The sequence below is a fragment of the Apostichopus japonicus genome, chromosome 20, assembly GCF_037975245.1.
Source record: "Apostichopus japonicus isolate 1M-3 chromosome 20, ASM3797524v1, whole genome shotgun sequence".
Classification (NCBI taxonomy): Eukaryota; Metazoa; Echinodermata; class Holothuroidea; order Aspidochirotida; family Stichopodidae; genus Apostichopus; species Apostichopus japonicus.
Window position 1 is genome coordinate 18463327 of NC_092580.1, and position 15236 is coordinate 18478562.

The 15236-nt window shown below is 40.2% G+C and overlaps 2 protein-coding genes across 3 annotated transcripts; both read left to right on the plus strand.

Moving 5' to 3' along the window:
* Window positions 1-3852: 3852 nt before the first annotated feature.
* Window positions 3853-8136, plus strand: LOC139961703 (aminoacylase-1-like). 2 transcript variants are annotated; one of them, XM_071961112.1, is made up of 5 exons: window positions 3853-4011; window positions 6492-6592; window positions 6804-6868; window positions 7142-7246; window positions 7957-8136. In XM_071961112.1, the coding sequence occupies exons 2-5, from the start codon at window positions 6499-6501 to the stop codon at window positions 8119-8121; spliced, it is 429 nt and encodes a 142-aa protein (XP_071817213.1). In that variant the 5' UTR covers window positions 3853-4011; window positions 6492-6498; the 3' UTR covers window positions 8122-8136. The 2 variants fall into 2 exon arrangements, with proteins under 2 accessions (XP_071817213.1, XP_071817214.1); XM_071961113.1 differs by lacking the exon at window positions 3853-4011 and adding an exon at window positions 4161-4327.
* Window positions 8137-9221: 1085 nt separating this feature from the next.
* LOC139961696 (creatine kinase, flagellar-like) lies at window positions 9222-14459 on the plus strand. The gene is made up of 3 exons (XM_071961104.1): window positions 9222-9308; window positions 10735-11007; window positions 11300-14459. Exons 1-3 carry the CDS (start codon window positions 9257-9259, stop codon window positions 14239-14241), a joined length of 3267 nt encoding a protein of 1088 aa, XP_071817205.1. The 5' UTR covers window positions 9222-9256; the 3' UTR covers window positions 14242-14459.
* Window positions 14460-15236: the final 777 nt, after the last annotated feature.

Consider the following 15236-nt stretch of genomic DNA (forward strand, 5'->3'; position numbering starts at 1 on the left):
TCCTCCTCCTCCTCCTCCTCCTCCTCCTCCTCCTCCTCCTCCTCCTCCTCCTCCTCCTCCTCCTCCTCCTCCTCCCCCTCCTCCTCCTCCTCCTCCTCCCCTCCTCCTCTTCCTCCTCCTCCTCCTCCTCCTCCTCCTCCTCCTCCTCCTCCCCCTCCCCCTCCTCCTCCTCCTCCTCCTCCTCCTCCCCCTCCTCCTCCTCCTCCTCCTCCTCCTCCTCCCTCTCCCCCTCCCCCTCCCCCTCCACCTCCTCCTCCTCCTCCTCCTCCTCCTCCTCCTACTCCTCCTCCTCCTCCCCCTCCTCCTCCTCCTCCTCCTCCTCCCCCTCCTCCTCCTCCTCCTCCTCCTCCCCCTCCTCCTCCTCCTCCTCCACCTCCTCCTCCTCCTCCTCCTCCTCCTCCTCCTCCGACGATTAAGACATATAGGGGGCAGGATGTTAGAGGTGAGTTGCGATAGCGAGGAACTGGTTCCCCAATAGTGTATATATCTTATTTGCTTTTTCACTCTCAGAGTCGTTTCCAAGTCGTTTGTAGGGTTAGACTCGGACATATAGGAGATAGAAAATGTATATACAATTTTTACCATACAATATAGTATACAAAGGGAGCAGGGAAATGCATTGTGCTATATAAAAGCCATTAAATTGCAATTGTGAATAAAGGCACAAAATTATTTTTGATATGTCTAAGACCGTTAAAATACATTATTATCAATCGAGGTTATATTTATATGTGCAAGTTTGGAGATGTGTATCACCGCTTGACTGGTATTTATAGTCTTACACAGCTATAACTCTGCCTAAAGATTCTGTAACGACTTTTTTTTCGATTATTAAAGCTATGGTCATGCTCATTATCTGGAATATTTTTTTTCATTGGTTATCTTATAATTCTTATACTTATCATTATAAGCTTTTGATAAATGACCTGCTACTGCTAATTACTCACTCGACCTTGATATCGACATCAATAAATTACTTACTCAAGTTTGATAATCTCAAATGATATAACCTTCAACTTTTTGTTTACATCATTATTCCCAAAATTTTCTTAAAGAAGAGCGTTCAAACAAAGAAAACAGAAAAATATCCATTTCTTACCTTGAAGAAACTGTTCCACAAACAACAAGTTTAAAATTGTGTTAGACCATGGTTAGACTTAGTTTATAGGGTTGTTGCTGTATATTTTAATATAATTGGAAAGCTTGACATGTATTAGACACTGTTTCTTTATTCTCTCCTGCATGGTAGATAAATTATTGTGACGAATTACGTTTTTTTCTTATATATAAGAATTAACATATGCGTCAAGGTTAATGAATACAAATCAAACTTAATTGAGAAATTTCGTCTTTTGAAAGAAAATGTCAAAGGGTATAAAACGGAATTACAACTGCCGGTAAATATGTCAAGCTATAAGAACGAGAATTCTGGTACAATACTGTCTATAGCCGCACAAAAAAAAAAAATACCGAAGTAGCTACTTATTTACAAATTATGCAACTTTAAAGTGAATACATGAATAATGGATGAATTAAACATATCATTGAGAAATAACATCTCCGGAAGGAATAGGTCAATAGGTCATATAGACATATAACACGTAACAACGTAAAACGATTTATAAAGAGAAACTGCTGTCATGTGCAAAACTTACGTAAGTTCGAGCTTGTTTACCCAGAGTATGTTTAAGATTATCACATTTTCTGCTGTATTGTGCATCTTGATATAGGTGCCCTTGTGCCGTCTTATTAAATCAAGAAATTTAACTTGTTGCTTTTTCATCGAATCACTCCTGTGACGCATAAATACATAAATGAATACATGAATATATGAATGTATTCAACATATTACTGAAAAGAACAACTAAATGAACGCATTAAACATAACTGAAAAAGACCAACTTTGGGGCCGAATACATGAGTAAATACGGAAGTTGTTAATGTTTAAAGAATCCGTGTAGCCTAGTATCTCAATAATCACACCCCTTCCCCATATTATAGTAGCAAGCTAACAAGGAGCGAAAAGCACAATATGTGGCCACACTGCAGAACGTAAGCATGCCAATGAAACACTTGGCCAATACAGGGGTGTTTTTGTTTTGTCGTATATTTTAGTTGGAGGGGTGGGCGGAGATAAAATGGTTTGGGGTGTGGCTTCATATGGTGAACGTGTGGGATCCCGACTATTTCTTTAAATATTTAAGCCATTAATCCATTTCAATATGAGGGGGGGGGGGGTAGGGGTGGGCGAGGATAACGCGGAGTACGTCAGATGGCGTATTGTACTTATTCTACCGTTATTCTGTTCAAGTTCCGTTGTTCTACATAGCTAAATGTGAAAAACGTGAGGAACCCTCGGCAGAGATAATTCATTCCTGATACTATATAAATGTAACCAAAAATTCCCATATTTTGGGTTACATACATTTTTCACATTAGGAGTGTTAGCTCAGTGGTTAACGCCGGTGCCTTCCAATCGAGTCACTCCAAGATTAATGTATGTCGTCCAGTTACAGAGTTGTTGACAATTGACAATTCATAAATATGAATCTAAGAGACTGACTTCGGTCAGCTTGCGGCTTTGATAAGCCAATGTGGCTACTTCGCGAGTTCCTGCTTGCAGGAGGATCTAAAATACATACAATACAATGCAATGCAATGCAATACATAAAATACAAACATACTGTAACATACATACATATAAACATACATACATAGGTAGGCCTACGCGTTGGTTCAAACATTGGAATTCAAGTTTACCAAGTTTCAATCACAAATGTTCGTCTGAACACGAATAATGGGTATTTTTCATCCGATTTGACCGCTTGGGTCACAGAAAAACTGACAGCCCGATCGGGAGATTAACTTCCATGCACATGACTGAACATGTTGCAAGGACCGACCATCATGTTGTTTATTACACAATAGTCGTACATTTGTGTTTATCACTGCGTATTTGAAATAAATCACTGCAGCGCCGCTATATGTAGACGACGTTTTATCATATACTTACCGTAAGTATTACATATTTTATCATCCGCATTTATGGGATAATATTTTGGGAGGGCCATGCAGAGGCTAATGAAATTCTTATGATGAAGGGGTGTAGGTCTACAGCCTGAGGGGCATTGAAGCCGATACTCATGTAGGGGACCTGTGGATTCTAGGGCTTCCCGAAAATAGAAATAACGTTAAAAGTTTAGACGTCAAGTGGAGCATATAAACTAAGGTCTATAATTTAGAACTAAACACAAGGTTGTGCTTGTAAAATACTGTAATACTTCCAATACTGAATGTTAAACTTGGCCCAAGTTGTACGAAAAAGTGTGTATTTAAATCTCTTCAATTTTGCAGCTCGTTAGTATGTCTACACACTGTACTCGATGCAGTTCTACATAAACATAATTAAGTTAAAAGTTGTTCTAATTTAAAGTTACATGCGTAAGTCAAGCACTAGTCGATTCCATTTCCTTTCTTGTCTTTTCCTCTGCTAAACTTTAAAACTAAACTGTACGTAAAAATTGGATTCCATCCTATTAACAAAGATAGCAACCAGATGCATTCAAAGGTAACCGAACAATCACCTCCATCATGATGGGGATGAGATCTGATTGTTCTTATTTGTACGGAAGCTTAAAGTTCCATCTACATAAGAAAACTTGGCCCCAATAAGTCAACATTTTTCAGTAAATTTACTGAAAAAAATATTGACTTATTATGACCAAGGTTTTCTTATGTTGACGGTCAATTTACTGAAAAATGTTGACTTATTGGGGCAAAGTTTTACTTATCTTAATGGCACTTTTAAGCACACGTATATTTGTATAAAACAATTGTGTGATCTATCTGGAGATAAGCCGAGCTGCAGAGACCAGCTAGCTGATCCTGAAGTGTAACGTACTGTTCTATTGCCGACTGGTACTTGCGCTGCAGTTTCGCAGATCTCAGCTCACACATTGGAAGTACAACGAAGTTGCGTTAGTATACTTGTTGGGTGAATCAAAGTTGCGGGTAAGGATTCTGTAAGCTGTAGTTTTAGTAACAAAGTTTGTACCGGTATCTTTCACCGCTTATGGAAGACTAGAAATGTTAAGCAGGGGAACCTAGCCTAACTTAATGCAAATTGTGATCAAGAACATTAGACGGTTCTGCATAGGCATAGGCTCGGCCTTACTTTGGCCTAGGCCTACTGAGGTGCTGCCTTACTTAAATTAGATTAACGCTAGCCATATAGTATCCTCTGGGTTCCAACAATGCTCATACACTATTTATTCTTCTAGCTTTAGGTCGAGGCTATTATTACCATGATTAAATGTTGAGAGTGCCTGTGAGTGTAAAGTATTTTTTCACAAGAGTCTTTATTATGCGTTCTCCTGTAGCCTATTTTACTAATAGTTAACAGGAAGACATTGTTCTGTAACATAGGTGCAAGTGTAAATGTAAGGCCCTAAGTTATGTTATACATAATATTGCATATCTAATACAATGCCATGCATAGCATACAATACAATACAACTACTCCAAATAAAAGGAAAAAAGTTTTCTCAGATGAATATTAGATCTACATACTTCAGTAAGGATTGTGTGTCCAGCAAATAATTTAGCTGGTATACCATATAATTGCATAAGTGCATTCTTCTGCTTCTATGTATTTTTAATTTCCCCTCATTGTCTTTGAAAATTTGTTGTTCAGTAGTTTGGTACTCATTTTGGCTTTAAAGATACATGTATCAGTGCACAGTACATCGTTTAAATTGTATTTTAGCACTTTATCTACTCAACTGTAGTCATATCTCTCTCTCTACATTGTTACGTGGGGGTGCTCCAGCTTAATTAGTTCAGTGCTTCGTTATTAAATAAGTAGAATTCTATTTAGAGATAACAAGGTATAACGTTTCATTACTGTCTGCATGTTGTAGCGACAAGAAGAAACCTTCACCAACGAAAAGTTAACTTTTGCAGAGCGCTGCACGCGGTTTGGGGCGAGTCTTCAATGTCTTTAAGTCATTACAACTTCCTGAGAAGGGGGGATAACCACCCTGTGACATAAACTCCTGGTCATAGACTCTTTTACTTATAATTACTAAGGCACATAGAAGAGAGTATGACTAACCACATTTTAATACAAATGAGATACAATAGGTTGTTATCTGTGGTTAAGCCAGGCGCGGCGGAACGGAAAAATTATTGGGGGGGGGGGGGGCTAATGTGTGGAGACTATCTAAGCGGAGGGCCACCACCGGTTGGCGCGGAGCGTACAAGAAAATTTTGGGTTTTTTCAAACCCCCAGATGGCCGGAAACGGCACTTCCCGAGTGTTTTATGCTGCGAATACCTAGCCCTAAAATATGGATCTCAAGCCTGCAATTTCTCAGATTGCACGTAAAAGTCTGTAAAAAGATTGTAATTTGTATATTCAATGGTGAGAGTAGCTATTACTCGTAGTGTACTCGCAAAGACGTTTTTGAGTGTAGTAAGGGCAGTGGCGGAGCTAGGGGTATTGGTCAGGGGGGTCAAGAATGGTCTGTAGGGACGCTTTCGACACTATCTAAGCGGAGCGCCACCACAGGTTGGCGCGGAGCGTACAGAAAATTTTTGAGTAAAGTTACTCCCTAGATTGCAGGAAATGACCCTTTCCGGGCCTTGCTAATTTGCAGATAAACGGAGAATAAATAGGTGTCGTCGCCATTTTGTCGGAAAATTATACACCAACAGAATATGACAAATGTCTATAGGTATATGAGAGCGCAATAAAATAGTCAATAATCGCGAATAAGTTAAAAGTAGTGAAAAGCTGAAAAGGGCGCCAGCAGTCCATTTGAGTCCGTCAGGAGGGGGGGGGGGGTGGATCCGCCCCCTGACTGTATATATGGACGCTCCGCCACTAAGTAAGGGGATGTTGGAGAACTGGCTGAAATGAGGCATTTGTCATTGGCCTAAGACGAAGTTGTGTTACGCTTACCGGTACTCACACTCACTGCTTCCACTTTTCACGGGGCGTGAAGACGCGGTTGGGGTGACAATGTGGTCTATAGCCAGGGGACGGGCCGAGGGACCAGGGTCCCCCAGCAATTACTAAAATTATTACACCTATATAGTATACGTGTGCATCGGACAGATCGACAAGTATGCATTGAAAAATGGGCAGATGCACGTTTCGGAGCCTTGGTAAATATTGGGGGGGGGGGGGGCTTATCATGCATTTGCCCCCTCAACTTTTTCATTGGGGGGGCTGAGCCCCCCCAAGCCCCCCCCCCCCCCGGTTCCGCCGCCACTGGGTTAAGCATGATATTTCATGGACTTAAGACAAAGAGGTCTTACACGACTATGATGTGGGTGAGGGGTGAATAAACTCGGGAAGAGGAAGTAAGTAGTTACTCTTAAGACAAAGAGGCATGAAAGCATGTATGCTTAAAGTGATATGATGGGGATATATAACTACATAGTTACATTACCATCGTATATAATCTCTTGTTCTCATCATTAATTAAGCTACAAAATGGCTTCCAAGAAGGCAAAGACTGAAGAGAAAGTGGTTACAACGTTTAGGGAGTATCTTAGATGCAAGACGGTCCATCCAGAACCCGTTTACGGTAAGTGAAAGTGAAAAGACAGTAACAGACATTGTGCCATTATTTGAATATACAGACCGTGCAGGATGCAGCAAACCGTATACGTGTTGCTGTGATGTGACCATAACTTGTGGGAGAACCTCAGAATAGTAAACCAGTCATGTTATGCCGGTAAGTGAAGGTACACTGACAATTTTAATGTGAAAACATATGATTAATTTTATTCCTCCAGATGGTGCTGTGAAATTGCTGTTAAGCATTGGAGAAGAAGCAGGCCTAGAGTGCCAATCTTTTAAAGTAAGTTTCAACATATTTTGGCGGCATTGATGTCGAGAACTGTCCTATGTATGAAAGATTTGAAGGTTTTATGTAAGTAAACAATTATATTAATATGTTAATATTAATTGTGTAGTGTATCATTTTAAAGCACTTTTGATAGAGTATTTTTTTGTGTGTGTGTGTTTCATTTGCTGCTGTTTAGTATTGCAATGTCCACTTTAATATAGGTTGGTATGTGTTACAAGTGCTCTTCATTACATTCCATTGACTTTGTGCATTTTCTTTTTTCAGCTGAAGACAGGAGATCCAGTCGTGATCATGAAGTGGGAAGGAACAGATCCATCATTGAAGTGTCTCCTTCTAAATTCTCATATGGATGTTGTACCAGTCTACATGGTATGTTTTCTGGTTTTTCCTTTGAAGAAACTTTCAGGTGAAGAGAAAGAATTGGTGTTTGGAAGCAGATCAAGGGTTGGATGAATAGAAGGACCAGGGTTGCCAAAGTAATACAAGAAAAGAGGAAACACACAATGTCTGCCTGCTTCCAAAGTGACACACTAATCAACTTGAGGTAATTGACACCTGACACCCCCCCCCCCCCCACTCCTCTCTTCCCAACACAAAGTAAAAATATGGAGTGCCACACTTGTGAAGAGTTATCTATGCAAGGATTAATTTATCTTTATTCTCTGCAAATTTCTGCCTTCAAAAGGTGAATTCTGATTTGACTTTGCTAAAATTCTTTTACTACTGGTAATGACCGGTGCAAGTTTATAGGTCACATGCAAAATGATTTCCATGTGATTGTTTACAATTGTTGAACCTCTACAGTTGTGGTTATGAACACTGCACAGAAATCCTCTCCTACGTATGACAAAGCCAAAGTGTGTTGGGTTTTCTAGACTGCAACAGTTGCGACAATAAGACTGGCTATTGTAATTCTTGGTAAGTCGTGGTCTATTCACAAACGTGAGGTAATAAGACGAACAAGCTTGGGCAGGTCATGTTCAGTTTGGGGGAAGGGGGTGGGTGTCCCGCTTTACCGTTTGGCTTTCATGTGATTTTGTCTGTAACGAGCGAGTTTCTTGTGTGTTTGTGTCCGACAGGAGCACTGGAAGTGGGATCCATTTGGTGCTGAGAAGAGCGAAGAGGGTAACATCTACGCCAGAGGAACTCAGGTAGATATTGCCATATATATGAGCAATAAGTACTGGCTAATTGCACAATCATACCATGGGAAAAGAAATAGTGAAATATGGGTGCGGTTCTGAACAAAATGACAGAACAACATACAAACGATTGCTCTAAAACATAAGGACACATGATTTATAATGGCGGATAAGACATGCTGAAAGAGGTTGTTTTTCTTCATTTGAAGAAGTTGTAGTCTTACAGGTGTTGTTTTTGAGGATTAACTCTACTGTTTTTATCTCAATACATTACATGTATAGAGATATTGTAACAGTAAGTGGAACTCTCTCTTCTCTTAAAAATTTTTCAGCGTCTTCATATAAAGTTCTTTTTCTCTGGAATTTTCAGAGCAAGCATATATCATATAGGCCAACAAAAGTTACTATTTTTTATTCAAGAATTTTATCTCATTCTATGACTTTTTCACCGATTTATGTCCAAATCGGGCCAATTTGGACTGAAATACAGTTGAAACAACGCATTTTTGCACACGCTCCAAAACTTATGTTTTATGAAAGAGAATAGAATAGAATTGTCTTTCAACAGTGGTATCGTCTAAAATAGGGTCCTATGTATTATATATTTTATTAACATTTTAAACTTTCATTTGTTGTTTACAGGTAGGTATTAATAAAAATTTTAGTAGCTGTATATGACATTTTATGGCTTTTATTTGCTTTATTTCATGCTTAAATGATTTTTCTTTCTTAAAACAACACTGAGCTGCCGCCCCTACTTTTAGTAAAAAGATCCGTTTTTGATGATTAAGCCCCGCCTCCAATTCTGGTTTATAGCAGATTGGCTATGACTCATGGACAGCTACATGTTAGATATACGAAAATGGCTACACTCGCGACCAATTTTCTTTACCGTAGTTAGGTACGCAAGGTGTTGTGTATTGCATGCTAAATGCACACATTGTGTACTTTTGAATTTTGCGTAGTGCATTTAATTAATATTAGGCCTTCGGTTTTGTAACATACATTTAAGGATAGTACTGGGGTTCAGGTAGCTTTTCAGAGCAAGGCCATGATAAGTTTGTTTGATTGCCCTTCATATATTTTTGTATAATTACGTTTACACATCGTTGTACTTCTGAAGGCTACTTACTGTAGGCCTAATGCATTTAAAAAATATATATATAGGCCTAGGCCCCCTTACCTAGGCCTATTAGGCTTTCAAACGGGTGTAGATAATCCCGGGCATCCTTTCATTATGACGGTTGGCTTGGTCGCAGGTGACGAAGAATGCTATGACCTATTTTCAGGTAAGTCGAATTAATAATTGCCCGTCTACTACCCTATCTTACCCTATCTTGCACTACCATCCTCCTCTGTTGCTCCAATTCGATAAGGCAAAATAAAGGCTCAATAATGGGTATAAAGTTATAATTTTAGTCATATTTAACGGTATTAAAAGTGCATTCTCAATGTTATTCTGCGACCAATGGTGATTGTATTGTGGTTCTTTCACATCATAGCATCCTCTGATTTCATAATACGGACAGTGAACGTAAATTAACGATGAATACACATGCTATACCACGGTTTCCTTGTATTTTAGCCATAAAACACTGTCATATTGTACAAACGTCGTGCCACAGTATTTTACGTCAAAACACACACACACACACACAACAATGTACTGTTGAGTAACTTTGTTAACGGTGCACAGTGTTTAACTCATTTACGCCCTGATTGGTAACAATGCTGTAATTATTTTAGTAATACAATACTCTACGCAGCTTGGCCTAGCATCTGAAGAAATTTAAAACTCTGTGTCTATTTAATACTGGGTAAGAGGGGAGGATCCAAGACTTTATAAAGAATGGATGTTACGTTGGGTTCGTTGCAGCCCATATAGCAGGTGAACCCCCCCGATAACAAATATAACGATAACGAATATTCTGAGGCATATTTGTACTATAAATTAGAAATATAATGTGGCTGAAACGTAAATTAGGAATATAATTTGGCTGAAACGTAAATTTGTTCTAATGACTTAGTTTTTGTGTGAGGTTGAAAGAGGGGCTGAGGGGGGGGGGGGGCTTGTGTAACCCCACATTCTTGTATCCGCACCTGAGCAATCAACGATGGGATCAATGGAAGGATCATCCAAACTTACCACAATGATTGTCTTCTGAAAATACTTAAACTTGTAAGGATTTAAAGCAGCTTACTTGAGTGACTCAGTTTACGTGAACATTACGAAGTAAAATGTGGACATTTAAAGAACAAATATGGATTCATAAGCAAGATTAAGTAATTATTTGAGACGTTTGGATGAGTATTTCAGATACCAATAAGAGATCCCTGAGGGTCACATACAACAAATAAATCCCCGAATATGAATTTGGTTTGAATGACTCTGTTATGAAGCGTTTTGAAATTTTGTCATTATTGACCGTTACCCGTTTGGATTGTAAAATTTAACTGAAATCATAATTGTGCCTCAAAACACGTACAAAGTGGAAATCTTTATTAACCTTCGAGCGTGGGCAATTTGTACTTTTTACAGATTATTTTTGTGTCCAGATTGGTTCTTTCTATACACAAGTTGAACATGAATATTTTCAAAAACAGTCATATTAATAGAAATTTAAAACTGGCATGCATGAGCGTATATAATCCTTTATTTATTACCGAGGATCAACATTTACCATACCACTGTCTTCTTTGTCTTCAATGTTTTAGATCTGTTCGATCCGGTTATCAGTGCGCGTCATAGTGGTTATCCACCCCATGCAAAGCATAAGACAAATTTGAATCACAAAGAACTGAAGGGAGGTGACGAATTGGATCCAAAGTACGTGCTTTCTTGCCGAGTACGGACTGGAAGATGTCTCAGAGGATATGGACTGCCTCCCCACTGTTCCAGAGCAGAGAGGAGGGATGTTGAGCAAATACTATGTGAAGCTCTCGCAACTCTAGATGGACCTCTGCAAGGCAAATATTATCCGCTCAAAGGTAAAGTTATTTTTGATATTTGATACGATACTGTTGATTTAGATGGATATATTGTAAGATAAAACCGGCCAAGCAACTTTTGAAGGCAATGAAAGCAAAACAACGATAAAGTATTTTAATGAATCTTGTCAAGCTGCCCATGTTGGCATCACAAGGTCAATAGTGCCACTTTTTGTTTCCTTTTAGGCGCATATAAACTCGTTTGGTAACGTTAAAGTCAGTGACAAATCAAAAATCTTGATATTTCTGGTGATATTGACATGAAGTATATGTCATTTCTTTCTCTTTGCAGGAATGACGTCAGAAGAACAAGACCGTATGATTGATGACCACTTCCTCTTTGATAAACCAGTTTCTCCTCTCCTCTTGTCGGCTCGCATGGCACGCGATTGGCCAGATGCTCGTGGAATCTTTCACAACAAGGATAAAAACTTCCTGGTTTGGATTAACGAAGAAGATCACAGCAGAGTTATCTCGATGGAACTCGGCGGGAACATGACGAGAGTGTTTGGGAGGTTCTGTGATGGTCTCAATAAAGTGGAGGCTGCATTGAAAGCAAAAGGACACAGTTTTATGTGGAATGAGCACCTTGGGTACGTCTTAACCTGTCCATCTAATCTCGGTACCGGTGTCCGCGCTGGTGTCCACGTCAAGATTCCCAAGTTTAGTGAGCACCCCAAATTCGCAGACACTTTGGCTAAACTCCGGCTGCAAAAACGAGGTACGGGAGGAGTAGATACAGCTTCTACCGATGGCACATTTGATATATCCAATCTTGATCGCCTAGGTACTTCTGAAGTCGAGCAAGTACAGGGTGTCGTGAACGGGGTCGCTCTGCTGGTAAAGATAGAGAAGGCTTTAGAGAACGGCAAAGATATTACCAGTTTACTTCCAAAAGACGATACGGTGATTGTTGCTAAAGGTATACCGGATCTTTCAAAACACAATAACCACATGGCACATTGCCTTACACCACAAATCTGGAACAATCTTCAAAACCTTAAAACTCCAAACGGTGTAACCTTGGTGGATTGTATACGAACGGGTGTGCTGAACCCAGGACATCCTCATATCATGACAGTTGGTATGGTGGCAGGTGATGAGGAATCATACGACGTGTTTGCAGAGCTATTTGATCCCGTCATTGATGCTCGCCATGGAGGTTACTCTAAAGAACAGAAACACCTGACTTGTCTAGACCCATCGAAGTTGAAAGGTGACACGTTCGACTCCAAGTACGTTTTATCGTGCAGAGTCAGAACCGGCCGGAGTATACGCGGTTACTCTTTACCCCCACACTGCACGAAAGGAGAGAGAGCTGCTGTCGAAGCCATCACGACTGAAGCGTTAATGGAACTAGCTGGAGACTTTGCCGGAACGTACTATCCACTAGAGGGCATGACCGAAGAAGTTCAAGAAAAACTGATCGAAGACCACTTTCTCTTTGATAAACCAGTTTCACCATTGCTAACTGCATCCAGGATGCATCGCGACTGGCCACATGCTCGTGGAATTTGGCACAACGTCAACAAAAACTTTCTGGTTTGGGTCAATGAAGAAGATCATATGAGAGTCATTTCAATGGAAACTGGTGGTAACATGCGACGGGTATTTGAAAGATTCTGTAATGGCCTCAAGAAAGTGGAAGACCTAATTAAAAAGAAAGGAAAAGAATTCATGTGGAATGAGCATCTTGGATATGTATTGACATGTCCTTCAAATCTAGGTACTGGATTACGAGGTGGAGTTCATCTTAAAGTACCACTGCTTAGCCAAAAACAGTGTTTCGAACGTCTCCTGAAGGTCCTGAGACTGCAAAAACGAGGCACTGGTGGAGTAGATACTGCATCTACGGATGGCACTTTCGACATTTCCAACGCTGATCGACTAGGTACCTCTGAGCTTAACCAAGTACAGTGCGTCGTTTCCGGTGTCAACTTGATGATTCAAATGGAGAAATTACTTGAGCAGGGAAAATCAATCGATCATCTTCTACCCAAAGAATGTAATATTTTTAAACCAGCCGAGACCAAGATGGACAACTTCCCCGATTTAACGCAACATAACAATTACTTGTCCCAGTGCTTAACGAAGGAAATATATGACAAACTATGCGGACTGACAACGAAAGCTGGGGTAACACTTGACACATGCATGCAAACTGGTGTGGATAACCCCGGGCATCCTTTCATCTTTACTGTCGGCCTCGTGGCAGGTGACGAGGAATGTTACGACCTCTTTGGTGATCTCTTCGAGCCTGTCATCAGTGCTAGGCATGACAATTATCCACGCGACGGAAAGCATCCAACGGACCTGAACCAGGAGAAGCTTCGTGGAGGTGATAATTTAGATCCAGAATTTGTACTGTCTTGTCGTGTTCGCACAGGGAGGAGTATCCGTGGTCTACGCCTTCCGCCGAGTTGTTCCAGGGAGGAACGTGCTGCCGTTGAGTCGACCGTCTGCGACGCTCTGTCTACCCTTGAGGGTGATCTGAAAGGAACCTACTATCCTCTGACTGGCATGAGTGAGGAAACGCAAGACAAACTCATTGCTGATCATTTTCTATTCGACAAGCCCGTTTCTCCACTTTTGACTTCTTCAAACATGGCCAGAGACTGGCCACAGGCGCGCGGTATTTGGCACAACGAACAGAAGAATTTCCTCGTCTGGGTGAATGAAGAAGATCACACAAGAGTCATTTCAATGGAAAAGGGAGGAAATATGCGCCGTGTTTTCAGCCGCTTCTGCGAAGGATTACAGAAAGTTGAAAACAGCATCAAGAGCAAAGGTCATTCCTTTATGTGGAATGAACATCTAGGCTATATCCTGACGTGCCCATCTAATCTCGGGACAGGATTACGAGGAGGAGTGCACCTAAAGATACCCTTACTGTGCAAGCATGAGAAGTTTGATGCACTGCTGAAAGAGATGCGCCTTCAAAAGAGAGGCACGGGTGGAGTGGATACTGAGGCGACCGACGGAACATTCGACATTTCAAACATCGATCGCTTAGGAACTTCTGAAGTTCAGCAAGTACAATGTGTAATCGATGGCGTAGAGCTCTTCATAAAGATGGAAAAGGCACTGCGGGCTGGCGAGAATATTGACCATCTCATGCCTATGTCACTTGTTGATCGACCGACTGCCCCGGAACCAGACAAGATCGAGACAATTGAAACTTCGGCCAGTGAAGATCCCGACTTTGGAGAACCACTTACGGCTCCCACAGAATGATAAATGCTTGGATACTACTTAATTCATTTAACCAATTTAAAGTTACTTTCAAAATATCATTGATTAGTGTGTAACAAACAAAATTTTGATGTAGCACTTTAAAAAGCTTATTTTATCGAACATATATGTACTTTTGTTAACTATGAAAGAAGAGATTACACGCAATTATTGAAATGTTAATGTCATATTGAATTGAATAATAACGGTTAATTCATATAGTACAACCCGTTCGATTGTTTTTCGCTTACATTTAATTCAATGGCCGAATACAATTGGTAAGCTTCCATATCTTAAAAATGGCCACACATTCTTGGTCTTGTAGCACACTTCTCGAAGCACGTCCAGTTGTCTTATATGATATGTTCAACTGTAACGTTTATGCAGTTCCAGGTGAAAGTTAAACGAGCTCCGTTCCTTCATGTAACCTTTGAGTCATGAAAACCCTCTCAACCTATGAAAATATAGCGTTACAGCCCCCGTCCCTCCACTCCATTTTCAAAGGTCCACGTTTGCCTTGAGACAGAGACTGGTCTTCGATCGTGGTGCTGGGTTCGGTTAATGCGACAGCTACACAAACTAAATGGATATGGGTGAAATTACAGCACCACTTTGCATTTAAGTACAATTAATTATAAAAAAAAATTCAACAAAGAATATAGGATAATCATATTTCGTAAAATCTAGTCGGAATCAAGAAAACGAATCAAACAGTTTTGAGACTCAGACAGAGGTACTTTGCCTCGTTAAGTTTTGCTACTCCAATGTCAGGAAGTAGAGAGACCAAAGACTACAGAACGAAAACTACGAGAGTAGTTTGTAAAAGTTCTTAAATTAAGATTTTGACCAATTTGTGAATGTTAACACTAATTCAGACCATCGAAAATCTAATTCCACTGCTGCAATTATTATGCAGCTTTAACATCAGGTTAAGTTTAAAACTAAAATATAAAATAATTTCAAATCCATATCTGAGCTATATATGAATCCTCAACCAG

What these genes read in the sequence shown, in the direction of transcription:
- LOC139961703 (XM_071961112.1), top strand. Translation starts at nt 6,499, where the DNA reads ATGGCTTCCAAGAAGGCAAAGACTGAAGAGAAAGTGGTTACAACGTTT. An exon ending in CCATCCAGAACCCGTTTACG is followed by an intron (nt 6,593 to 6,803) that starts GTAAGTGAAAGT and finishes TTATTCCTCCAG; the next exon opens with ATGGTGCTGTGAAATTGCTG. An exon ending in TAGAGTGCCAATCTTTTAAA is followed by an intron (nt 6,869 to 7,141) that starts GTAAGTTTCAAC and finishes TTCTTTTTTCAG; the next exon opens with CTGAAGACAGGAGATCCAGT.
- LOC139961696 (XM_071961104.1), top strand. Translation starts at nt 9,257, where the DNA reads ATGACGGTTGGCTTGGTCGCAGGTGACGAAGAATGCTATGACCTATTT. An exon ending in ATGCTATGACCTATTTTCAG is followed by an intron (nt 9,309 to 10,734) that starts GTAAGTCGAATT and finishes TCAATGTTTTAG; the next exon opens with ATCTGTTCGATCCGGTTATC. An exon ending in CAAATATTATCCGCTCAAAG is followed by an intron (nt 11,008 to 11,299) that starts GTAAAGTTATTT and finishes TTCTCTTTGCAG; the next exon opens with GAATGACGTCAGAAGAACAA.